Source organism: Indicator indicator, chromosome 1 (assembly GCF_027791375.1).
Source record: "Indicator indicator isolate 239-I01 chromosome 1, UM_Iind_1.1, whole genome shotgun sequence".
Classification (NCBI taxonomy): domain Eukaryota; kingdom Metazoa; phylum Chordata; class Aves; order Piciformes; family Indicatoridae; genus Indicator; species Indicator indicator.
This window is the reverse complement of record NC_072010.1, coordinates 95,945,174-95,972,382: the sequence shown is the minus strand read 5'-3', so window position 1 is coordinate 95,972,382 and position 27,209 is coordinate 95,945,174. Positions and strand designations below refer to the sequence as shown.

Here is a 27,209-nt window from a genome sequence, read left to right as displayed (position 1 = left end):
ACATCTCATGGATACCAAAGCCTCTCAGTGGCAGAAGATAGAGGTACCACAATACATTTCCTGCCACCTACACTTTCTTTTGCAGTTTGAGCATATCTTCTGATTTTCAGTTGTTGTAATAAATGTTTATCAAAAACCATTGCTAGGTAGTAGGTCAGCGTCATGAGTTGAGTTGAATCTGCATACCATGATGACATCATACCAGCTTCAAAATTAAAATGCTGGATGGAGCAAAGTATTACATGGCTTGAAGTTCAGATTGTAACAAGAGAAGCTTCATGTTCCAGTTGCTGCTTTCAGTTTCCAGGCTTGGGGTATTGTTCTTTCTCACTGGGTTGGTGTGGGACAGTAGGAGGTAGGTCTCTGGCTTCTGCTGCCACTTTGACATTTTGCTGTGCCTTTTCTGGAAATAGGCTAAGGTAATTGTGCATTGTATCATCTCATTTTTCTTATTTAAGCTCTTTATCTCAACTCTTTCTCATCCCAGAGGATTTTTGTGTTACTTTCCCTCACTTTTACATTGTGGGGAAGAAGGCTGTGTGTTAAACCTTCAAAATCAGAAAGCACACTGTCTTGGGAAAATGGGACAATGGAGTTTACAAGGAGTCACATGGAAAAGACATGGGTTACCGCTGGGTACTAGTTACTCCTAGGGAGATTCCAATTGGAATCTGGAAGAAGGATTTTCACTATGAGAACATTTAGACATTGGAATAATCTCCCAAGAGAAGTAGTGGATTCACCTGCCTTGGTAAGTTTTAACACTCAGCTTGACAGGGTGCTGAGCAATCTTGTTTGAACTATACTACCACCTGGAAAGATTGGACCAGATGATCCATGGGGTCCCTTCCAATTATGGCATTCTGTGATGCTATGAAAACAGGAACAGCAGGCCAGCTTTTGGAATAAATGGCTGCTACATTACTGTTTCTGCAGTAACATCTTAATCATTCATCTACAGGCATAAATCTCTTCATTCACCCACTCGTATCCATCCTGACTTGTCTTCTCCCTCTGATGTATTTCACCAGGTCTCCTTTTCTCGTTCATTGATATCTTCAGTTTTCTTCCCCAATATATCCTTAATTCACCTAATTCAGTCTGTTCACATTTCACAATCACAATCCAGTAGATCTTCTCTCAGTTCAGAATCTCACAAGCTATCACTGCCTTTTTCTGAGAAACATTTAAAGTCAAGTTTGTTCCCTGCTTGCCTACTCAAATTCACACACTTGTTCATGGACCTACAAAGGCAGTAAAAAAAAAAAAGAAAAGAAATTTTGAAAGTTCTAAAACTTACATTTGGAAACTGCTGTAAACGATCTATACATAAACTCCATTAATTTTATTCTTCTGCCAGACTTCATCTGCAGCTGGAGTGAGTCCTGTTGTCTGAACTATCAACATTATGTGACATGCTGTACCTATTCTAGAGGTGCTCTTTGGTTTCAAAGCTTGGTTAACCTCTGAGCTTTTGGATTTAATTGCAGCAGAATTTAATTAGGAATGGATTTAATTGACAAATATACTAGCACAGATTTTGTTTAAGCTTTCTTAGTCACGGAAGGCTTTATAAACGTGTAATTCTGTGGGGCTTAGTTCTTTTGAGGGAAGTAAGAAACATTTAGGAAATCCTTACGTACAGAATTGTAGCAAGTTCCAGTTTTCAGGATCATTAGCCTTTCATTCTACTTTTTTAAATCTGAACATAACTAAATATTTTCTTCTTTTCATTCTGCTATCTGTTTTTTTAGGGTACTACCTTTTTGAAAAGCATGCCTCAGAGTGGCACTCCAGAACTTTACAAGAGTGTAGCTTTACAGTAGAAACAATGTATTTGTAATGTTCAAGGCCTGCAGAAAAATAATCAAAAAAAGCTGCCAGCATATTCAGGTGACGCAGGTAGAATGATTTCTTATGTGGTATGCTGATGTAAGATGATGAAACTGGTGGAAAAAGTTACGTATTTTGGTTAGAGAAAAGAAAAGGCAGTTATTCTGTGTACTTTGCCCCAGTCTGTGTATTTGAGCCTTGCTAGCATATATAGTATCTTCAGTCACTCCTTATGAAACAAACTTGTTTGTCATTGAAGTTAATCTATGTAAAAGGTTGTAGCATTAAGCACTGATTTTTCTAATCTACCCACAGGATCTGGAAAGCCAAGGCAGCCTGAGGCATTAGTTTCTCCTTAAATGTGACACTCCTTCACCAGAGAAAGTGAACTGTGTAGCCTTAAATTCTGGTATTCTTGAAACTTCAGTATTTCTAGTAAAACTTGTGGTAATATGATGGGGCAGATCACTGTTCTTTACAAAGGGAACTATGTCCTTAAAATGTGATGAAAATAGTATCAAGTCTGTGTTTGGCCACATTTTGCAGGGATTGACATATCATAGTGAATCGTTTGTTTTCTGACTGTTTTCTATCTAAGATACTGCTTTGGCAGGGGGATTGGACCTGATGGTCTCTGGAGGTCCCTTCCAATCTCTAATGTACTGTGATACTGTAAAGAAAAAGTGCTGGTGGCTTTGTGTTTTCTCAGTCACTTGCAAATTCTTGCTGACAATTAATAGCAAGACGATTGCATGGGTACTTGATATTATGCTTCAAGCCATTTCCTATTTCATTAAAGATACCTATCGGAAGAGAAGAAGGAAGGCTAAACTGATCCTTGAAGCAAAATAACCCTAAATAACAAGTCTTTTTACCATGTTTTCCATCCCACAGAAATTTCAAACCAGTGTAACCCTCTGCCATGCCATAAGGATGGATATAAGGATTGCATAGATGGACAGGCCAAATACACATGTATCTGTAAACCAGGATGGCAAGGAGAGAAATGTGAAGAAGGTACACTCTCTAATCTCATTAAAATCTTAATTCTCAGAAACACAATTGTAGTTCTACAATTATTGAGTAGCATCAGATCTTTGAATATACCAACCTCCGCCCAATTGTTCAGCGTCTTCCCCTCAGCAGAGATTTTTGTTTTCCTTCTAGATATAAATGAATGTGAAGACTTAAATGGAGGCTGTAGCCAACGCTGCTCTAATTTACCTGGAGGCTACCGTTGTTTGTGTGAAGATGGTTACTTCATGCATTCAAATAAACGGGATTGCGGAGGTAGGAAGTGAGACTTCAGGAAAACATGATTAAATGGAAGTACGTTGACTAAAAATCAATGTGATCCTGCTTTAGCAAGGCAGTTGCACTTGATCTCCAGAGGTCTCTTCCAACCTCAACCATTCTATGATTACATCCAACTACAAAATTATACATCTAGAAATTTTGAGTACATACAGTCACTGTAAAAAAAAAAAAGGCTGAATTCAGGACATCTTTGACTTAAAAAAATGTTTAAAGAGTCCTGTCAAGCCAGTGGCAGAATCTGTTCCCTTGTACAACACCATTTCCACAACCTACTACAAAACCACAGAGAAAAATAGAATGATTCCGTCACATAAAAATGAGACTTGTAGCACTACCAGAGATCAATATTTTTTTGTCTACAAGACATTTAGTAAAATTGATACTCTATGCTCCATCCAGTTGTCACATCTGCATTTTAAAAATGACATTGAAAAATTGGAAACAACACAGACTCTAAAATGGTTTAAGGGATGGAGAGACAGTGAGGGAGTTGAATACCTGTCAGCATAGTCAATTAAAACATGATTCTGACATGAATTGATTGTAACATGTAAGAAAAACTATTATGATTATCTCTTGTCTTTCTGGATGTCTTTTTCCAAGGTAGGATATTATTATGCAGAGTGTTTCTCTCTCTCCTTTCTTGGACATATGTACCTTTTCCTGTTGCCAGAAAACACAAGAGAGAATTAGATGAGTAGGAAAGCAGCAAACTTGTTTTTCACTGAGGGCCTGCAAAAGTGCCTTTTGGAGACCTCTGAAAGTTTTTTACAGGTTCAGCTTTAGTCCGCTATGAAAGCGTGGTAGCCCTGTCATGAGCAAGCCAGTTTGCAAGCCTCAACTCAATTTGCACAGTTTTGGATAAAGTTAGGAAAAAGTAGTATGGGAAAGAATTACTTGGTTTTTTACTTTTTTATATTTCTAGATATAAATGAATGTGTGTTAGATCCAAACATCTGTGGAACAGCCTTCTGCAAAAACACCCTAGGAAAATATGAATGTGCATGTGCAGAAGGCTACACGTATAATTCAACTTCCAAGAACTGTGAAGGTAGGTTTTTACCCACCCCCCAGCATCTCGTCTAGTAGTGTATTTTTCAATCTTCATATTGTTTATTACGATATAGTTCAATTGATTGTTCTTTCAGAGGTTCAGATAGGCTTTATTACATACGTTGTACACAGCTGCAACAATTAACTTCCAGGCATTGGAGGGGTTTGTGGTTGTAATGGCTTAGTGCAAGGGGTAGCCTGCCTGCTCCCTCAACACAGGAGTGAGAGGAAGAGTAACTCCCGCAACTCAGGGCTGAGATAGAGATAAGAATTTAGTGTAACATAAGATATAAGCACAATGCATAATTACCTTAGCTAATAATCTAATTAACCTAATAATACAATACATGATTACCGTAGCTTAACCTGTTTGCGGAAAGCAGCACAGTAAAATACATAGGGAAAAAAACAAACAGCATAAAACAGAAAACCGAAACCAGCAGCTATCCGACTCCCACTCTTTACCTCCATGCCTGCAGAAAAGAGACCATGCCCAAGAACCCAGAACCCAGAAGCAGGAACCGGAACAGGAAGTCTCCCATGTTGCAATCTGAACTTCAAGCCCTATAATACTTTGTTCCAGTTAGCATTTCAATTCTTTTGAAGCTGGCAAGACTGCTGCATGCTATGAATAACAGCATCAGGCTCAACTCAATCCATGACAATGGTATACTCCCATGTTCCACTGTATGCTGGATAACTTTCTCAATTCTTGAAAGCTTTCCTCTTTCACTTTAGAGAGGACTTTCTGTCCAAGCTCTAAAAGCAGTTAGAGCATTTTTCAGATAACCTGGATCAATGTGTTGTGGATCTGGACATTACTAGAGTGTCTTGTGCCATTTTACTTACACTACACTTGATCACCAAAAGGCCAAGAAACCAGGAACATGGTATGATGACTCTCACAAGTGGAGCGCTGTAATCAATGGCTACAGACTCTACAGGAGAGGCAGGTGAGGGAGAAGGGGTGGAGGAGTGGTCCTGTATATTAGGGAGGCTCTGGACATCATGGAAGTAGAGACTAAGGATGATCAGGTTGAGTCCTAATGGGTAAGAATTAGGGGGAAGGCCAACAAGTCCGACATCCTGGTTGGAGTCTGTTATAGACAACCCAACCAGGAAGAAGAGGTTGGTTTATTATTCTTCAAGGAGCTGGAGGCTGCCTCAAGATCACTTCCCCTTGTTCTTGTGGGTGACTTTAACCTGCCAGACATCTGCTGGGAACTGAGCACTGCAGAGAAGAGGCAGTCTAGAAGGTTTTTGGAGTGTATGGAGGATAGCTTCTTATCCCAGCTGTTATGCAAGCCTACCAGGGGTTCAGTCCTGCTGGACTTGCTGTTTACAAATAGAGAAGGGCTGATGGGAGATGTGGTGGTGGGAGGCTGCCTGGGGTCCAGTGACCATTAAGTAGTTTTCAATATATGGTGAATCCAGGAGGGGCACCACCAAAACCTCCATCCTGGACTTCCGAAGGGCAGACTGTGGCTTATTCAAGGAACTAACTCAGAAAGTTCCTTGGGAAACAGCCTTAAAAACAAAGGAGTCCAAGAAGAATGGACTTATTTCAAGAAAGAACTCTTGAAGGTTCAGGAGTTGATGAGGGAGACAGCCAGACTGGATGAGCAAGGAGCTTCTAAAGGAATTAAGGGAAAAAAAGAGGGTATCTCACCTCTGGAAAAAAGGGGAGGTATCCCAGGAAGAGTTTAAGGATGTTGCCAGGTTTTGTAGGAAAAAATTAGAAAGGCAAAAGCCCATTTAGAACTTAGACTGGCTACTGCTGTAAAGGAGAATAAAAAATACTTCTATAAATACATTAATGGCAAAAGAAGAAGCAAGGACAACCTCGACTCTTTATTGGATGCAGAGGGGAATATAGTAACAAAAGATGAGGAAAAGGCAGGGGTACTTAACACCTTCTTTGCCTAAATCTTCAATAGTGGGACAGGCTGTCTTCAGGACAACTGGCCTCCTGAACTGGCAGATGGAGCCAGGGACCAGTATAGTCCTCCTGTAATCCAGGAGGAAGCAGTAAGGGACCTGCTGAGCCACTTGGATCCTCACAAGTCCATGGGACCAGATGGGATCCATCCTAGGGTGCTGAGAGAGCTGGCAGATGAGCTGGCCAAGCCACTCTCCATCATTTATCAGCAGTCCTGGCTCACTGGAGAGGTCGCTGATGGCTACAAGCTGGCCAATGTGAGGCCCATCTACAAGAAGGGCTGGAAGGAGGAACTAGGAAATTACAGACCTGTCAGCCTGACCTCGGTGCCAGGCAAGGTTATGGAACAGGTCATCTTGAGTGAAATCGCACAGAACCTGCAGGATGGTCAAGGGATCAGACCCAGCCAGCATGGGTTCAGGAGAGGCAGGTCCTGCCTGACCAACCTGATCTCCTTCTATGATCAGGTTACCAGCCAGGTGAATACGGGGAAGGCTGTGGATGTAGTCTACCAGGACCTTAGCAAAGCCTTTGACACTGTCTGCCACAAGAAGCTCCTGGCAAAGCTGGTAGCCCGTTACTTGACCAGATTCACTCTGAAATGGGTCAAGAACTGGCTGGAGGGCCAGGCCCAGAGAGTGGTGGTGAACGGTGCCACATCCAGCTGGCGGCCAGTCACTAGTGGTGTCCCCCGGGGATTTGTGATGGGCCCGGCCTGTTCAACATCTTTATTGATGATGTGGATGAGGGAATTGAGTCCATCATCAGTAAGTTTGCAGATGACACAAAGTTAGGAGCAGGTGTTGATCTGTTGGAGCGTAGGAGGGCCCTGCAGAGGGACCTTGACAGGCTGGATGGGTGGGCAGAGGCTAATGGGATGAGATTTAACAAGGCTAAGTGCAAGGTTCTACACTTTGGCCACAACAATCCCAAACAGCACTACAGGATGGGGACAGAGTGGCTGGAGAACAGCCAGAGAGGGACCTGGGAGTGCTGGTTGATAGTAGGCTGAACATGAGCCAGCAGTGTGCCCAGGCGGCCAGCAGAGCCAGTGGCATCCTGGCCTATATCCGGAATAGTGTAGCCAGCAGGACAAGGGAGGTTATTCTTCCCCTGTACTCAGCACTGGTTAGGCATCACCTTGATTACTGTGTCCAGTTCTGGGCTCCTCAATTCAAGAGAGGTTGAGGTACTGGCACGTGTCCAGAGAAGGGCAACAAAGCTGATGAGAGGCCTGGAACACAAACCCTGTCAGGAGAGGCTGAGGGAGCTGGGGTTGTTTAGCCTGGTGAAGAGGAGGCTCAGGGGTGACCTCATTGCTGTCTACAACTACCTGAAGGGAGGTTGTAGCCAGGAGGGGGTCAGTCTCTTCTCCCAGACAACCAGCAGCAGAACGAGGGGACACAGTCTCAAGTTGTGCCGGGGGAGGTATAGGCTGGATGTTAGGAGGAAGCTCTTCACAGAGAGAGTGATTACCCATTGGAATGGGCTGCCCAGGGAGGTGGTGGAGTTGCAGTCCCTGGAGATGTTCAAGAGGAGACTGGATGAGGCACTTAGTGCCATGGTCTAGTTGATTGGATAGGGCTGGGCAATCAGTTGGACTGGATGATCTTGGAGGTCTTTTCCAACCTGGCTGATTTTATGATTCTATGATATGATTCTGTGATTTTTAAAGCCCCATTACAGTTACAAGGATGGAGTATTTGATTTCAGTCAGTTTAATATACACCTAACTCAAGACAAGCTATAGCAAAATCAGTTAAAAGCATTTATTTGGCAATTCCAAACTGGGCAAGACTGTTGGGAAGATTTATAAAGAAATAATTGTCAGAAATTATAAACCATTCTTAATCAAGTTTTCTCAGAAACGTAAAAAGATGGTCTTTATCCATGTTACAGGCTGTTTTGATGCTTATTTAGCTCTCAAGACTCAGCCTCTGTCCTTTGTATATCCTTAGATCTCAGGTAGTGGAAAGAGCTTTTCACTGGGGGAATTGAATTTCATTTAAAATAACATTAGTCTAATCCTTCCTTGGTATATCTACTTATGCTCAAAAATACCTCATTAGAGTGACCTGATCTCCATTCTAGGATGGAAATGACAGCATGGCAATTGTATAAAAGATTCTTTATAAAGACCGCACATTTAAAATAAAAATGTTCTTAGATACCTATTAAAAGGAGCTGTGAAAAAAAGAAGCTGCACCAAAAGAATCTTTCTTCAGGAGTATTTGTTCCTAAAATGGAAATCTGTAAGAAGGAATTTCAAAATGAAGTTCTGTAATGCTTATAGCAAAGTTGAAATGTATCGATGGCTAAAGCACTAAAGCAGCAAAAAGTCATTCATACACAATCATAAAATAACTTCTTCAACTATTGAAAATATTTGCATAGTTGCTACAGAATCTATTTTATTTTTATTCGTTGAAGTTCCCATTTAGCACATACATCAGAAATTAGATTTCAGAGATATATAAGCTTTTAGAATTTTACTATGAAGAAAGATTTTCTGCATTGCCAGTTTAAGAAAAATACATTAATGAGTGATTTTCATTTTAAACTCTGCTTCAAAGGACACAAAAGTACCTTCTTGCTGGCTATAAATCTTTTACTCCATGGCTTTTCATGCAGCTTTTTTGTCACAGAACCTTGCATGTGTGCTGTTTGTCTACTTACTATGAGATTAAACTGTTGCTGAAAATGTTGTGTCCCTGCATGCACTGAAATGAGAAAAATTTAATGGTAATTAATCTTATTCGCACTCCTCCTAGCCCTTTTTGCAGATACATGTGTTGCATCAAATTGAACATAAGTATTTCTTTTCTTCTGAAACATGGTTTCCAGAGGTTGCAAGATGATCACATTAAAACCAGCAGTCATACCTCTTAGAAGAAGGATTGTGCTGCTAAGCTTTTGTACCTTCTCGTAATGACATTAAATGACACACCAAATCCTGTCTAAGGAAAGGATTGTTCAGACTTACAGGAATGTAGCCTTAGAGAAATACTAAATGACATCAATGTTGCATTGAGGTAGCCAAATTCAATTATGATTATCAGAAAACCAAAATTCACATATGTTTATGCACAGCTGTCTCTATGATGACAGACACAAGTAGAGTGGAATAGAAGAGGGGTTTGATTTTTTTTTTTTTCCCTCAGCCTGTTCCTAGAGAATGTTGCTACAGTTCTTCATCCCTGCCTTTTGGGAGACACTATCAGAGAAAGATATCAGTTTTCGTTTCATAGATGCGACACAACTCTAAATACAGAATTTTACTATCTTCTTCTCTATACCTTTGCAATTTCAAACACCTTGACAAAAAGGGGTAGTAAGAATGAGTAAGTATGCTTATTGTACTAGAAGGATCTGTCTTGCAGTCAGTATTAAGGAAACAAAACAAGCTGAATCCATATTTTAGAGAATGTCCAAAGTTCTGGCTTGTCTTTCCCCACATTATTCTCCCTCTCTGAAAGGAGAACTTGTCTTAAAGAAGTAATTGAACCAATTAATCAATAGCACAGAGTATCACAGAATTAACCATGTTGGAATTAGTCCTTCCTTAGCACATAGTCTGAAAATTTGAGACAAGAAATCAAGGTTTCTTCTTCCCACATGACTTGCTTAACACTGCCTGTTCACATCAGTGCTTGTCTCAGGGCACAGTATGTCTTCTTTGTGGATTATTTTATTGTATCTTAGCAACTTATTTGATGCAAGCCATTTTAGCCTTCCACTGAAAGCAGCTGTATAAACCCAGGTTGCTGCTCAGATTCATGTATTTGTGCAAAGTGTGGGACTGACATTTAGACAGATCTGTAAGAAGCCTTTGAAAACACTCAAACATGTAAAGATGCTGACTAGAACTTGGAAAAAAAACCCAGCAGGATAGTTATAGCATAAATTATTAAAATAAGTCTGTAAAAATACTTCATCCCCTCCAGGCTGTGCATATCAGCATTTCTGTAGCAGGACAGTTATTTCTGCATAGGGAGATCTTGCCATTTGGGCTGACTCAGGATTCCAGAACATCTGCTGAGGAAACAGACTTTGTGCCTATCCAACAAACTTGACTGTTCTCTGCTGCTATAGTACACTCTGAAGGGAGTTCTTACTCTTGAGCAGTAGGTTTGTTTTGGGTAATGGAGATGTACACCCCTGCAAGACTGATGCAGGTCTCTCAGTAATTGTTTTAATGATAGAAATTCATCTGTCAAACTGTGGTAAGTTTCCTCACAACTTCATAAGCCTCTGTCTGCAGATCCTGGGCCTGAGGAGCACGCTCACAATTAACTACTGTTTTCAGAGTATTCAGTACTCGGAGTTACTCTAGTGCTGCTGGTTAACCAGCAGGACTTGTAGTTATACTGTAGTGCTAGGAGTTCAAGTATTCGAAGTGGATTTTGCACAGAGAACAATATGTCTTAAAGTATCTGCACAGGATCATGCTTCTCTGCGAAGGGCATGAGAAGAAAGGTGCTTCTCTCTACTCCAATTCATCTTGTAAGGAAATACATTTTTTTTCTTTTATGTCTCCTCAGTGAGAAGTGGACAATAGGCTGGGGTTAGTATGTTTTATTTTGTTTCCTTTTTTCCTTCTCTCTGTGTGATCATGCCTATACGGATTTCTTGATCTTTTCAAATCTTAAAATGATTGTAACCAGATTTTTTTTTTAATTTTTTTTCCCCAAAAAAGGAGACAGGATGGGAGAAAACACAGATAGTATTTTCACCCATTACATAGTATGGTTGGGCTATATTTTGGATTTTGTCATTGCTTTATTTGCATCTTAGCTACGATGGAGAAACAGTGGTGGGAACACCAGCTTCATGTTGTAACGCATCGTGTCGTCTTAGTTTTAATAGACATCAGATTGGCAGTCACTAGAAATTATTAGAAAATTATTTTCACAGTAGAATCCTTTCACCAAGCTGAGCTTGCAGTCTACTGGGTTAGGCAACCCCTTTCAAGGCCATTAACAAGCTTAGTGATTTCTAAATGGAAGTAGTGCATGTGCCAAACAAAAGAGTAAGAGGTAGTCTAGTTGCAGCTGGAGGAAACAAAAGGGTTAATAAGTTGCAAGTATGCATCAGCATAATATTTAACGACTGGCCAAGTCCTGCCACATGACTAATTTGGCATGTATTATCTCCAAAAGATATGGAAAGAAGTCTGAATAAGACTCCAGAATAAACACTTAGATACTGTGACTTACCCCCTGCATCTTACTCTCTTAAGAAATACTACAGGTGACATCAGGCCAAAGTGAATGAAATAGGAGGTAAACCATGAATAGAGAGTTGATAATTTATAGTTGCGGGAGTCTGAACTTGTGCATACATATATACATGCAGAGTAACACATTTAATAAGACAAGTTTCTCAAATCTGAGCAAGTATTCACCTTTGAAGGAATGGTAATTTCAGACACAGTCACAATTTATGTGCTCTAAAACTCATTAAAGTTACAAGGGTGTAACACAAAAGAAATAGGCAAAATGTCAGATCAACTTGAAGAAACATCAGTACTGTACTTCTATGATAAAAATTCCTTCTGCACCTAGATTACATTTTGGATGGATAAAACACTTTAAGGAGCAGAGAGAAGCAGAAACATCTCCTGTATAACTCTTTCTGCAGCTGTGAACCTAAGACTAGTACTGGAAGAATCTAAAAAGCCACAACCATCAACTTACCACTCATATTTTAGGAACTATCTTCCAGTATGTGTTAACCTTTTCCCCAGAACAGGAAAACAATCTGGCAGCGCTTGCTGGTCAAAGGTTTAAAGTCTTACATATGTCTTTAGAACCCAGTGTATCCTCAGAACCCAGTGAAACCCAGTAAAACAGAACAGTTGGTTTGAGCTGGCTGTTACAGAATTACCATGATAGTAATGCAGAGAACTCCCATTAAGAACTTAATTTCTTATCCTATCCCTCACCTTCCTCCACAAGAGAGATATTTATGGTGACATGGAAGCAAGGAGGTGGTGGAGCTGGATGTAGAGTGCTAAGAGTTCCTCCAAAAAGGTTTTGCAGTTGTTTTTGTCTTGGTTTTGTGCTGTGGGGTTTTTTGTGTGTGCATGCATTGTTTGGGTTGTTTGGTTTTTTGGAATGGGTTTCCTTGTCCCCTCTCACCCTGCTTTTTTTTTATTCCATTCTTTGTTTTTCTCTATCCTTCTCCAAGCAACAAAGAAAAAAAGTATTTTCATCTTAAAAAATAGTATAGTATAAACCATATTTTTTAAATTCATACATTGGTACAAAATTGTTTATTCCTTCAAGAAGGGTCATTTGTTTCAAAGTAAGTATTACAGTTTCTTTAATCTGATGACTAAAATCACTCTCATTATATTCTCTTGAGCAAGAGACATTTTGTTTGTTTCTGGATTAGAAATGTAACAGTTACGTTGGCATATTACACACCCTTTCATTTCCAAATTTTTTATTATATAGAGCCTACTAAATAGGAAGTTCCTTTAGTTGGTTTACTTTCTTCACAGCTCAGATCAGATTTCTCTCCATATAAACATGCTGTCTGAAACTTAGTTATTTATGCAATTATGACATGTTATTTTGAAGGGTATGTTGCCCTAAGATTATTTTGGTTTTATGTGAATAAACCACATCTTTTCTCGATATACTTGCCATAAATACTCTTAATACTCTTAAGTTCTCATGACACCTTCTAGGGCAAGGAAGAGATCTGACATTTCTTCTATAATGGCATTTCTTCTGTAAGTGGCAGTGATTTATTGAGTTCGCTTTCACTAATTCAACTACATTATAGCTCAGCTTCTTACTGCCTCACAAATCAGACCAAATTATCCCCAGTTCTGCACTTAAGACTTCTGTCAGATTACCAGGTTTCATACACTCACTAAGTAATTCTGGATTGTAAATTTTACACAGGGGAAATCCATTAGCATTAGTTCAGTTTAGCAGTAGTCACCTGCTGGATCTATCTATCTTGTCTGTTATTCCATCAATTTATTGTGTTAGTTCTCCGTGCCATGAATAATCTGAATAAATGATTCTGTATGTATCCATTTCCCCTAGATATTGATGAATGTGCTGAAAATGTTTGTGCTCAGCTCTGCATAAATTCTCCAGGAAGTTACAGCTGCTATTGTGATGGCAAGAAAGGGTTCAAGCTCTCCAAGGACATGAAGAGCTGTGAGGTAAAACTGCACTGTGTAGAATTCCCTTGAGAGGAATCACAAAGTTGGATATTTCTTGATGGGAGGATAAGTTAAAATTAAGGAAAATAGGAAGATATTTGAAAACTGATTCAAAATTGCCAAGAAAGCGTTGGGGACTGAGCTGTATTGGCTCATGCAGGAGATGTGGTATGGATTTGGACGCCATTCAGTTCATTCATGTTCGTTCAGAGAAATCTTGTCAAGAGAAACTTGCCTTACCCAGTCACCTTTAGTCCATGCTGCTTCCAATATAAGACCCAGTTTTCTCTTGTCAGACAAATAATTCCTGTTCAGCTTACTCAGAGAGGGAACACTCCAGTTGTCCATATGCTCCCATATTTTCCTTAGCCTGCTCAGAAGTTTTCACTCACTCTTCCAGAATTACTCTGTGCTTTGCCTATTTGGGTTGAAAAAAATAGGATTATTTTCCACACTTCTACATGCTTAAAAAAAAAGGCACTTAGTACTTTCCAATTGAAGAACGTCTTGCAGCCAAAATTTGCTATTCTTGGTCAGTTTGAACATTTACACTTCTTAGTAGCAGGAAGTTTGAAACTCAAGGATTTTCTTGTGAGTGGTTCTCTGTGTACTTTGAAAGGTTCAGGCAGAGACTTGTTATGCAAATTGAGTTCAGACAACTTTAACAAAAACACTTCTCTAACATCCTAACAAAATTTGTGTTAAAGTGTAGGAACAGATCTGAGACAAGTTTTAGGATGTATGTATTATTTTGTTTGTACTTTCTGGAATTTAATATCTGAACAATGCTTGCAGTCATTATATTTCATTTTGCATATTCATGAACTAGAAAGAGCGTCTTCTAGCCTCACATGTTATTTTCTTTACAGAAATGATTAAGTTTATCTGGAAGTTACTTTCAGGGCTTTTTAATCAGAAAAAAGTAATCAGCTGAAAATACATACAATCCAAAGAATAGCAACACTAACAAACATAACATGAAGTAGCCATAAAATTCAAGATGAACATTTGTACATTTAATTAAACTGCTGCATTGTGAATACAGAAGTCAGAGTTGGGATACTACACTGCCATCATATAGAAGATATTCAAGGTGTGTTTTCAGGATAACTTCAGATCAAAGAGACTTTTAAGCTCTTACTAGTCAATGAGACAGGTGCTCTAAATTACATTCTGGAATAATCTTCCCACCTCTGCCCACATACAGAGTGTAGTTTCCTAAAGGAAGTCTGAGTGCTTCAGTTTTAAGATAAAATTGTAGTTCTACTTTAGTTACAACATCAGTTTCAGAAGATGAAGGCAACAATGCCTTAAAATGGATTCTTGACATGTATTTACTGAATGTTGCACTAGTTTAAATTTGTTTCACACATAAAATAGACAGTATTCCTGGATTTAAATGTCTTTGTTTAAAACTTCATGGAAATGAATACCTGAAAGAATAAGGACCATTTCCTTTCCCTCTCCCTCCACTGCCCTCCCCTTTTTACTGCAACTGCAGTTCGCTGTCTGTAATTACTCACATTGACTTAGCTAGAATATTGGGATTAATCCTGATTTTACAAACTGTTATATGCCTTTCAGTTGGCACAAATACTTAGAAATACTTTAACAGTTTTCTGAGAATATAGTATTAAGAGCTTCGTATCCCTACTAACTCTTCTCATAAATATTAATTCAGTGCTATTCCAGCAGTAGTTGTGGTGTTGATTTCATCAACATTCCTTTCCAGAGCTGAGATATGACAAGTACATTCAATGAACAAACAGATAGAAACATTTTCTATTTATCTGTTTCTTAATCCACATGTAAATGCTTATTTTTTATTCCAGGTAAGTGTTTCTAGTAGTGCTATGAGTAGTTGTACATCAATATTGATAAAGAAAATAAAAGGTGATGTTACTTTTTTTTTTTACCTTTTTTTTTTTATTTGGTAACAAAATCTTCACAAGACACAGCCCTGGCCACATTTCCTTCTAACACATGAACAGATTTAGATTCCAGTCAATTTTAATGATGGATTCTGACAGGACCCTAGTAGGTTAGTGTCACAGGTCCTCAGTCACAGTGCCCTGCTATCAATTTTGAATTCTTAATTCAATTACTAAATATTTAAATATTAGCTGCAATTCACTAGAACCTTTTCAGCCTGGATTATCCTCCAGCTGCTTAAATAATGGACATTTCAAGCAAAACCAAACACCTCTTCATTTGTATATAGGTATTTAATTTTTAATAACAAAAGAGATAAGCCATTGCTTATAAAAAAAAAGGAACACACTAACATCCAACAGCAGGAGTTGCTTCATGAGATATTACAATGCATTAACAGCATATTTTATTCTCTACCATTTTCAGTCTGTTACTGCATGTATCCCACTGAATCTTGAAAAGAATTATGAGCTGCTTTACCTGGCAGAGCAATTTATAGGAACTCCCGTTCTGTACTTAAAGTTTAAACTGCCAAACGTCACCAGGTAAGCATTTTCTATTAGTAGAAGTGTGCTTTAAAATCATGGATATTTGTTTCCATTAATTTTCTGAGGGTTTAGAAAGCAAGTATGGCATGCATAGATGATTTTACCATCTCCCCACTGGTTAAAATACATTTATATGGAGAATAAATTAACTCAAGTCCCTACACATACTAGCACTAAGAGTAAGCTGAAGTAATTTGAAAGTGGACAGGCAAAAGTAATATGTCTGGAGTGAGTTTACAGCATCTCTTACTGGTGGTACAGTGTCCTTGAGCCACCTCATCAATATAGACAGCAATTCTCTTACATTGCAAAACAGGTTTCTTCCAGATACCTCAGAAGTGAGTAGGAAGCAGTGGCAGCTGTGTCCCAGTCAGGAAGCAGCACACAGCTAGGGCAAGGCGTGCACCAGTGGCACTCAGATGTGATCATATCTATGATTAACAGGGCTGGAGTCTTCCAGCTGTTATAGTCATCGTTACCGCTACTGTTGTAGGAAGAGATATATGGGCTGGGTGAAAAAGTTCAAAGAGATCCAGGCTTGAATGGGCAAAAAAAGGAAGAGGATTGACGGCAGTAAGTTTAATAGGCAGTAAATCCCACTGGTTTGTAGACAAAAAAGAAAAAAATTGCTTACTCTTCCTCTAAAGAATAGAACAGGGGATGGGGAAGGTGGATGGTGGCAATATAGATATAGGAGGGCGTTTAAAATTCTCAACATAAATTCAGATGTTATAGGAAAATTATTACTGTACAACTTACAGCTACAGTTATGTAAGGGAATGGCTTTTGTTTGGGTGTTGCTGCTACTTCAATTCTGCTGTTGACAGCTGTAACACAAAAAGAATATGCTACATGTATACTTACTGAGGCCAGTGCTTCCTCCCCAGCCCTACCCTGTGCTTGCTTTCACAGGGTGTTCCAAGGACACCTATAGGACACAGTACTTTTCTAGAGCACCATCTATGTGATTTCCATTACAGCTGTCCGAACCATTGCTAATGACAGTAACTCCAAATACAGCAGATGAAATTGCAGTGTTCTTTGGCTTACTGACTGAACAATTGGAGAGTGACAGCAGCAGCTATTGAACTGGTGATTCCCAGAGCCTCAAAACCTTATAGAAGGACTTAAATATTGATACTTTTTCCTCTGCTGCTATTCCAAGTTGATCACTCAATTAATGCTGTCCTGGAAGACCTTTCTAAGATGATAAATGTTTGAAGCTATCTATGTGTAAATACAGAATGATTTTTCTATGAGTCTGCATGAGAGACAATGGCATCTAGTGGACAAAGACAAGAGTGAGATCAACCTGAGTTCTTAACTACAGCTCCCTTACTTCTTTCTTTTGTTGTCTTCAGCAAATCCTAACTTACAAAAACTTTGTTTTCTCCTTTTATCTGTAATCTATTCTGTCAAGTCCAAAAGTTCTGGGAGACAAGGACTGGTTTTCACTACACTTACATACTCTTTCTTCCACTGTACAGGTACTGTAATTTAAATCATAATTTTGTTATATACACACATTCAGTTAACTGCCAAGACCCAGACAACAAACCCTTGAGTTAGAGGATCACATATAAAAGGCAGCAGTAACCAAAGCAGATTGTTAGGTTGTAAATATTACATGATAATTCACATCATATCTCCACAAAATGTAATAGGAATATTATGTCTCTCTTCTTACTCAAGGGGCTGTGATATCCTTCACATGTAAAGCTCATAGCAGATTTAAGAACCAAACCAAAACTCTTTCAATCCCAGCTCAGGGTGTTAACCTCAACATTTTTTGTGGGATTCAGATGAACAAGGCTTACATCAAATTCTGCTTTTCACTAATTGTGTACAAGTATCACAACTGCTCAGATACAGAGCAGTTAATAGTTACTAACCAAAAGGTTAATATCTATGAATGTTGGGTTTTTTTCTAATACCTTATTAATGAGTTATCCTAAGCTTTAGAGTAGTTCATGTTTCCTGTCTTCTTAATTAAGATTCTTTATTCACAATTCAGATTTACAGCAGAATTTGATTTCCGAACATATGATGCAGAGGGAGTTATACTATATGCAGAATCCCTTGACAATACAGCATGGATCTTGCTTGCTCTTCGTGATGGGAAGATTGAAATTCAATTCAAGAATGAATTTGGAACAAAAGTCACCAGTGGAGGCAAAGCCATTAATGATGGATTGTGGCATATAGTAAGCTGGGTTTTCTTCTTTCCTTTTCTTCCTTTAACCCACTATGGGAACATTCTGCCTTGATAAGTAAAGTGGGGAGAAGCTAAGCAACTACTGAAAAGGCTTAAAATAATGTCCTCAAACCTCAGATTTAAAAATCAAACAAGAAATGCATAAGAATGCCTTATATCTGGGAAACTGTGGCACCTGTTTGTGATCAAAAAAAGAAGTAATTATTATTAATTGGCAACATAAGAATTATTCTTCGTAGTCATGAAAAAGGAAGAAGTAGAATATTAAAAAGTGTGATTGTGTGGTCAAGTGCATAGTTGTCAGATACTTTTTCTAGAAAACAAGTTACACATTTGCTAGACCAGACATCCATCTTGTTCTTCAAACATGCATGCCAAAGATGGAAGATCTTGCTCACTTAAATGATTATAAATCACACCAAATTCCTAACATTGGTTAGGTTTTGTTTGGTTTGTTTTCAAAGAGGGGACGAGAGAAGCTGGGATTCTATGTAGATGTCCTGTTCAGTACAACTTCCGTTCAGTAATCCTGTCTAATACAACTTCATTGAGATTACAAATATGCTCTGATGCCTAATAACAACAGGAGCAACCACTGAACCTATTTTGTCTGCATCCCATCTGAAGCTTCAGTTCTCTGCAGCAGATTGCAGTGGAGAACTGTATGACTGTATGCCAAATGTGGATTTGATATAGAGGAATTGTAGAAATCAGCTTCGTGAAAACTCTATAGTACATAAAGCAAACTAATCAGCTGCATGGGTTTACCAAGGGGTGGGATAGGGATGGAGAAGAAGATCATCCTCCTGTGAATGTCCATGGATATGGACAGTTGTCATAACTGCATTATTGACTGCATTAAATCTATTTAAAGTTACATATTTAGAGAAAATTTACTAATGCTTCATACAAGTATATGCAATTAGTATTTAAAATATTCTGTTTGTGTATATATGTAATTAACTGTATTTAATTCTAGATATCAGTTGAAGAACTAGAACACAGCATCAGTGTAAAAATAGCTAAAGAAGCCGTGATGAGTATTAACAGTCCAGGAACTGTTTTTAAGCAATCACAAAGTTTCTTGGAAACTAAAGTATACATTGCTGGATTACCTCGCAAAGTGGGCAACAATCTTGTTAAGCAGGTAACTGAAATAAAAGGTTGTTGTTAAACCACAGTTTTGAAAATAAGCATGCATGTAGTTTTGTAGTTGTAAAAACTCAATGCTGATGGCTTAATCTTTCAGGATTCTGTAGCATGTTTCCTGCTCTAGCTTTAAGGTTCCCTAAGTAACCACCACTCCTGCTGTGAGAGCAGTTCAGAGTAATTCATGTTGCTTGCTTTTACTAGACCCTGAGTAGATAATGGAATTCACTTTGCAGGCAGTACAATGAGCTTTCATTTTTACTAGGTTTTATAATAGCTCAGGATAGACAAGGGCCATGATTCTTTCAATTATCCATCCTCAGCAACTTGTGCTGTGTATGAGTTCAGTCAAGCCATTGAGACTGATTTGCAGTCCAGAAGTCCTGAAACTAATCGGCAGTTTAAACAGAGGTGCAAAAAGTAATGAAAGGTAAAAGCTGCACCTTTACAAAGTATAAAAAACTTAATCCATTTTTGCTCAATAATGAAGAGGGAAAAAATAGGAAGCAATACAACAACATCCCTTTATCCAACAAAAAGTAATTCCTGAAATTACTTCTTATTTTGGTAAAAGATGAAACCTTGAACAAGGAACAGTTCTATTGATCATTGTCTTTCAGCTACAGAAAAGCTGTTGTGACCTAAGCAGGACAGCATGAGCTTTAAAAATTTTGTACAGATCAGTGATATCAAAATTGGAAATGTTACTAAATCAGAAAAACCTTTTGATGACTGAGATAGTAACTGCATGCTATCCCAGCATCAGTGCTGTAACCTCTCAGAGTGATAAGGCTTTATTTGTCTGCCAGAAGTAAGTTGATATGTCAAGTAATGCTTATTATTAACAATTTTAAAACAACTTTGAATGCAAACACCTAGTGCTGCAATTCTTCTACAGATTAACCCTCGGCTAGATGGGTGCATTCGTGCCTGGAACCTGATGAATCAGGGACATTCAGGTGTAAAAGAAGTAATTCAAGAAAAACAAAGCAAACACTGTTTAGTATCAGTGGGGAGAGGATCTTTCTACCCTGGCACTGGAATGGCAGCATTTAAGATAAACTATAGTAAGTATTTTTCTATCTCTCCCTATAGATTATTTTTGGACTGGTGGTATAACTGATGAATTGTTAAAGAGACACACAGAACCTAAGCTGTATGCCACTGCATCCAGTAATGATTCTCATTGCTTCCATTAGAAATTTCCTTGAATGAAAATGCTATTTCATTTCCAAAGTGTTTTAGGAAATGTATTCCTTATTTGCAAAGGATGGGCACTGTTGGATACATTCAGTGTCCACAGATCATCAATGGGGAAGGCAGCCATGATCTAGTGAAGGAGTGAGGTTGGACTAGATGACCTTTGGAGGTTCCTTTCAACCCAAACCATTTTATGATTCTGTTTTACTGACAGAAAAAGAAGACTGGGCATAGAGAAAGGGATCACTGATAGTGGTGTGTGCAGTTCTCCTGCTTATCAAGAGGTTTTAGGTGCATCTCTTGTTCCTTCCTGAATCCAGAATTTTATTGCCTGACCTTAATTTCACAGTTTCATTAGGTTTTCTCTCATTCATTCCCTTGTAACATGCTGCCATGATATTTCCTCACCTTTGTGTTTGGGTCTGCTGCCATGACTTCACCCTCTCGACTTTGTGTTCTCCCCCACCCCCCTGCCAAATCGGAGAGGCTGCTCAAACCTAGCACTGCCCTTCTATGAGCTTTTATAACCCAGTCTCCGTGTTATTTTAGATTTGTGTAGGAATCTAGCTTCACCTCATATTTTTGGATTTCTGCTTCCTCAAGAAACTGCTAGATTTAAGTGGAAAGATGGGGAAGAGACACTGGAAGAAAAACTACAAAAGATGACAAATACTTTTTTAAAAAATAATTTTTCTGTTAGCTTCACTATGAATGCATGATATGAAATTGCAATTGCACCATTTGCGTATTTACTTTATGCACATGCAAATTCCTATTTTAATAGTGGAACTGCTTTGGAATGTGAAACTATGTGAGAACTCTAGATCTTTTACTCAGTGGCAATAATTTGTGAGTATATTAGATTTTTGGGTTTCATTTTGAACTGATCTCTAAATTAATATGGTACCTGTTACACATTAAAATGGAGAAGATATAACAAAAACAGTCCAATAAGCACAGAAGAATAGGGGAAATACAGGATTATGTTTCCTTTTTATTCTTTTTTTTAGTGTTTTCTTTGGGGGGGGTGTTGGTTGCTGTTGTTTGGTTGGGTTTTTTTTGTCAGGTTTTGGTTTGGATGTTTGTGAAATTTTTTATATTTGTTTTGTTGGGTTTTTTTAGACTTGTAGTTCTTTCTAAAAGTTCCAAAGTTCACGTATTTTTTTGGAGATTCGAACTTTTTTCCCCTACAGTGAGAGCATATTAAATACTAATTTTTAACAACATATTAATTCTTCATTAGCAGATGGATTTATTAATTTAAATTATTCTTTTTGCAACAGACAATCTTGACAGTGATGAAGACTGGCTAATAAATGTGACTCTGACTATTCGCCCATCCACAGACACTGGTGTTATGTTTGCTTTGGTTTCTAATGAAACAGTGCCGCTTGCTTTGTCCATAGTGGACTCTAACTCCTCTGACTCACAGGTGATCTTACAATTGTCATAGCAGCTCATACATGTACAAGTCACAGCTCTTATTTTGTCTTGCTTAACTTACTACTCCATTTGGGAAAAACTAAACTAAAAGAGCTACTCACATTTACTTGCCAGGGAGCTTGTAGGCTGAAAAATATTTTGCAAAGCACTTAGATCATACAGTGGAGTGCAGAAAAGACATCACTAGTCACAATTGCTACAGCAGTGACTAAGCACTAGCCAAGTACTATCAAGTACTATCCATTTCATCGCATAATCTTTAACTTTTCCTTACAAATGCCCAAAGCAGAAAGAGGAATATGACAGAAGCAGAATATTATATAATGGCATCATGTTTGTTAAATTCATAAAAAGGTCTTTTTGTCCATAAGTTTCTGTTTACACCTGTTTACATCAGGCATCCCGAGATAGAGCATGATTAAACACTATGGCTAATCCATGCTTTTGTCCAAAACAAGAACCTGTAGTAACGTTTGGTTACCTTTAAAAATGTAGGAATACTCTTTTTGGCTGTAAGAGAAATAGGATTTCACCCCAGAACCATGGTCAAAGATTTTTTACAGTGAACATTCTCACTATAAATTTAGTGAATATAAATAAATGGCATTCATCACCAAAGGTTATGACTATGCATTAACTTTGGTAACTTTTCCAACTTCAGGTGCTGTTTTTTAAAAATGTGGCTCCAACATCTCCTTTTTTTCTACTTCCAAATACAAAACGCATCAGAACTAAGTATAACTGTCTGTTAAATTTATATGTAGCATCTTTTGTGACCTACTATTATTCCTTTTAGAAAATCATTGTGACCATTGGAAACATCACTGTCGCACATCTAGAATCAAAGAAATTATGTACACCCAGAAAAGTGCTGATTAGACTTAGAGCAACAAAACAGCAACTTGAACTGTCTGTTGATTCACACACAGACAGAAGCACTTCAGAGCAACTATCTTTCTTGCATCGAGCAATGATGGCAAATGTTGTTACCTATTTGGGTGGCCTGCCAGGTGAGCTTCATTTCTTTTCATTATTTTGATTTATTTATAGAAACCTGATTATATTCAGCCTTACCCAAGCAAGAAAAAAGCCTTCAACTGCTCAAAAAGACACAGGTTCTTTCCCAAGCACTTCTTGTTTTATACAGTCTATTCAGCTTTTGAGGGAGTCTGCTTTTCAACGATAGCATTACTCAGCCCATTAAAAGGCATGAGTCTCTCTCTAGAGGTCTGGATTTGGAAAATGTCTTGATTTCCAAGCTGAGGGGGACTGAGCGTTGCATGTTTCTGAAGAGCCACCAGCTGGCACAATTTAGGAACTGCATCAAGCATGTAAGAAACCCAGGCATTTGTAAGTAAATTGCCAGAAGTGAAGTAGGAGAAGTCAGGAACATAATTTCAGTAGTTTAACTCTGAGCAACAGAAATGTGGCAATATTTCTGAGACATTTCTGAGAAAATGTGTTGAAACAGCAGATATTTTATGGAAAGCAAGCTGCAAGTGCATCCCCAGTCTCAAGACCTAGAAGCATTATTTTGTACTGGAAGTGTGCACATGCTTATCTTTAACTTCATCATGAGTTACGAGGAAAACCAGCATTGCCACACATAAGGCATTTTCGAAGCTTAAAGTCCTCTAACTTGAGAATTCATACAGGAAAGACACCGTGGTTACAACATTACTACTGGCAGGGGTTTTCTGTATCCTCTATTAAAGTTATTTCAGGGAGAGTAAGTCACAATTCCTACGGAACTTCTGAAGAGTTCGACCAACAGTCTTGAATTGACATCCATTTTACATGTAGGCTGCAATGTCATAGCACTGCCCCAGATATAGCTAGTTTTATTTACAGTGTATTTCTTCTAAAGGAGACAAAAGTACACTGAAGTTAAAAGAATGGAGGAACTGTGTATCCTTTGGAGATTCTCTCTTTAGGCATTTCCTCCAAGATAGCACGCAGGGGAACCTGGATTTATAGTTCCACCCTCTGGACTTGCTTGTCAAAGCAGAAGGAAGGTATTGAGGGCAGTAGTTCAGGTATCACAGTCTTTGAAGTGGTGGTTGCCTTAGTATCCAGGCCTGAATGTTAGAATTGACTTGTTCTTTACAATTTCTCCTGCTTTTTTTTTTTTTTCAATGGATAGTCAATATTTTGGGAACCATATAACAAGGTAAGTTCAATTCAAATTGAGTGTGTAGAATGACAAAATGCAGTAATGGTGCAGTACTGTCCCATACCACAATAGGTGAGTGTTCTGTAATTCCTGCACACTTATAAAAGAAGGATGAAGTCAGTATTTACTTAATAGTGGCAAGTCAGTAGGTGGGCTGAGCCATAGTAACTAAGATTCCAGTAATTTCTTCGTCTTTGGGATATTTAAATTATTAGTACATTGCTAGCCACAGAATAATTGGCATCTTAAGAGCTACGACCTTGACTTCAGTTATGCATCCCAAATAGTTAAGAAGCAAATATTAGTTACATGCCACTGCTTAAGTATAATTTCTCAGTTTTGAACGGTATTTTCCACATGCAAATTAACAAAAATCCTCTGTATGCATGAACATTTTTTATTCAGAGGTTTCAAAGCAGCAACAAAAAACCCTGTGTTGTCGAAATGACACTCTTCCACAACAGTCTGTTACCAAAGACTGAAAATGTAGTCTAGGAAAACTACTTTAGGTCCCTGTGTACAGCCAGTTTGGCTGGACCAATTCATTTGCTCACTCTTAACTCACTCCTGAAAAGTCCGTGGAATTACTGAGCAGTATAAAATGGTAGGTAAGGATCGTAACAAAAATCTGGTCTTCACGAAATGCCTAAAGTCCTCATTTTTGATATGCATTTCTTCAAACTAGTATCAGCGTTGGATGTATGCCTCTTAATTAATTAATTCAGCACTACCATGCAGGCTATATGAGACTTCCATAGTTCTATGATAGTGATGTTATCATCACTGGAGTAAAAAGAGCAGAAGGATACAATTCTACAGAATGGTTCGTGCAGTACTGCAGCTTACAGCAAAATAAAATCACAGCAACATTTCTTGTTCCCAAACAATCAAGTTTATCTTTTAGGAGGGATAGGATGATTAACATCTGAAAAAACAAGATGATACTCTTGAGATCAGCTTCTAGGCATCCTCATTGTAGTTTCTGAAGGTACTTGGATCATCTTATGTTTGCCTTTTAAGAATCCAGTTGTAGCCTAAGACCTCAAAATAATGCCTGCTTGATTTTGTGCTTAACATTGTTTCCTGGAAGGAAGGATATCCATAATCTGATGTTTCCATAACCCAAATAATACCTAAATGAGCAACAGATTGAGTCTTTTACAGCAAATTCACTTCCAAAAAGCAGTAAGTAAGCAGTAAAGTAAGTGGAGTTCCCAGGGGTCCCCTATCTGAGAACTTGCAGATTCAAATTCAGAGTAGCTTTCTGGCAAAGGCAAAATGGTTCTTTCTGTGACCTCTAAACTCATAAGCATCTGTTTGTAGGTCAAGACAAGAGCCATGGGTTCCAGAAAACAAACTGTTGATTCAGTGTTGTTAATACAGGAAATTGCTACTATTAAACAAAAGTGTGTTTAGGTTTCTGGATGGGAATACACCTCTAACACATACTTCAAATTCTATTGGCCTTTCTCAGTCTTTGTTGACCTTATCTCAAATGAAAAAGGGAGATGAACTTTAGTGTTTCTATCTAGATTCTCTTTCTTTTCCTATGTCTGACTAATGGATGCGGAATGGTGCATTCCCCATGTTTTTGCTAATCTGAAAAATGTGAGAATTTGCATGCGTTGTCCTAATAAATTGAATGTGTTTCTATGCAGATGTTCCTCTGGGCGCTACATTAGTAACCGTTTTTTATAATGGCTGCATGGAGGTGAAGGTCAACAACAGACAGCTGGATCTGGATGAAGCCATTTCTAAACACAATGACATTAGATCTCACTCATGCCCACTGATCATGCAGTAGCCATTCAATTCTTAATTTAACTTTTTTCTTTCAGATGTAATTTGTGTAATTAGTCTCACACCACAAGTAAGCCTGTGTGATTCTATTTGAGGTGTGACAAGAAAACAGTCAACGGGGTGTTTTTCCTCTCTTTTACATACAACTGGGGGGGAAATACCCTCTCTCTTCATCTGCAAGGAGACAATCAAGAACAGAATTCTGTAAAACATTTTTATTCACATCGGTGATAAATCTTACAGGGTAAATTTATCATCTGTGTTCATACTATGCCCTTGATACATTCAATTTTGAGAGAAATATTCAGGAAGTTCTGTTTAGAACTAATTTCAATTCTTAATTTTCATATATCGGCAAAAAATTACAAGTTGCAGATTCTGTTAATATATTTGAATCTAAATAAATTCAGTCTCATTACAGTTTCTTGAGCATAGCATACAAATTAAAATCTAAAGTTTTATGAAATCTGCTTTTGGTAAAAGGAAAAAATAGTTTGGGCACTGGATTCCTGGATGTCTGTGAATATGTTTACAAGTTGTATCAATATTAGTAAGCAACTTCAAAACTGAAATGCTTTTATAAGTAGCTCAACTTTTGAAAATAACTCTTGTTACACTGTACCAGCTTTAATTCTTATATCATCGGATCCCACTTTTAGACTTTTAACAGCATTCTGGTAATCAAGTAATTTAAAATATATCACAGGCATTTGGAAAACACGGAGAATCACATCACAAACATCAAACTGGAATTTACTAAGTTGAGAAATTGTGTCAAACATTTCTTCTATTTGTGACAAATCTAGCACTCCTTAATATGAGCACCCTGTACTAGTCCATCATATTCCCATTATTTAGGCTGACTTTGCATTCACAGAGCTCCTGAAGACATTTGTTTGTGAGCCTAGTGACAGTTGTTTCTGATATACTCAAAAGCCTAAATTATGCTAGTAACAATAGAATGTAAAGCCAGATTCTTCTCAGCCAACTTTAATGGAACAGTATTCTTTTCCTCAGGTGTGCTCATTTTCAGATGTTCTGGTATTTAACATTCCTTGAGTGTTCTTTGTACTTCCAACCTCATTTTAAAGCAACCAGAAGCCTTCCTGTGAAGCTTTTCTAGTGGTTCTGTTACCCCAAATGAAATAAATAGCAGGAGAATTGATGAAAGCAATAAATAACATACTCTTATCCGTCAGAGTCACTTATCTGCCAGGATTCTTGACCTTAAGTTTTCTTTCTTTGCTTGAGACACTGAAATGGAAATATATGTTCAGAAGGATGGATAGTGAAAATACTCATTTTGATGATTGCCTTTCTCCAGAGGTAATTCCAGTGACATCAGTGACGTTTTTTCATGGTTGAGTACTCATAGTACATGAATATTTGAGAATCTGAGCCCATTTTTCAACATTATTGCTTTG

General features: G+C 38.2%; 1 protein-coding gene across 1 annotated transcript in view; it reads left to right on the top strand.

The window, feature by feature from the left end:
• PROS1 (protein S) overlaps nucleotides 1-25,797 on the top strand; it is a 35,972-nt gene extending 10,175 nt beyond the window's left edge. Inside the window, exons 5-15 of the mRNA XM_054382403.1 lie at nucleotides 2,728-2,850; nucleotides 3,001-3,123; nucleotides 4,076-4,201; nucleotides 13,204-13,325; nucleotides 15,684-15,802; nucleotides 17,820-18,009; nucleotides 19,000-19,167; nucleotides 20,068-20,236; nucleotides 21,653-21,801; nucleotides 22,609-22,822; nucleotides 25,644-25,797. Of these exons, the coding sequence (XP_054238378.1) occupies nucleotides 2,728-2,850; nucleotides 3,001-3,123; nucleotides 4,076-4,201; nucleotides 13,204-13,325; nucleotides 15,684-15,802; nucleotides 17,820-18,009; nucleotides 19,000-19,167; nucleotides 20,068-20,236; nucleotides 21,653-21,801; nucleotides 22,609-22,822; nucleotides 25,644-25,789 (1,649 nt within the window). The 3' untranslated portion in view covers nucleotides 25,790-25,797. The remainder of the gene's footprint in view (nucleotides 1-2,727; nucleotides 2,851-3,000; nucleotides 3,124-4,075; nucleotides 4,202-13,203; nucleotides 13,326-15,683; nucleotides 15,803-17,819; nucleotides 18,010-18,999; nucleotides 19,168-20,067; nucleotides 20,237-21,652; nucleotides 21,802-22,608; nucleotides 22,823-25,643) is intronic.
• Nucleotides 25,798-27,209: the final 1,412 nt, after the last annotated feature.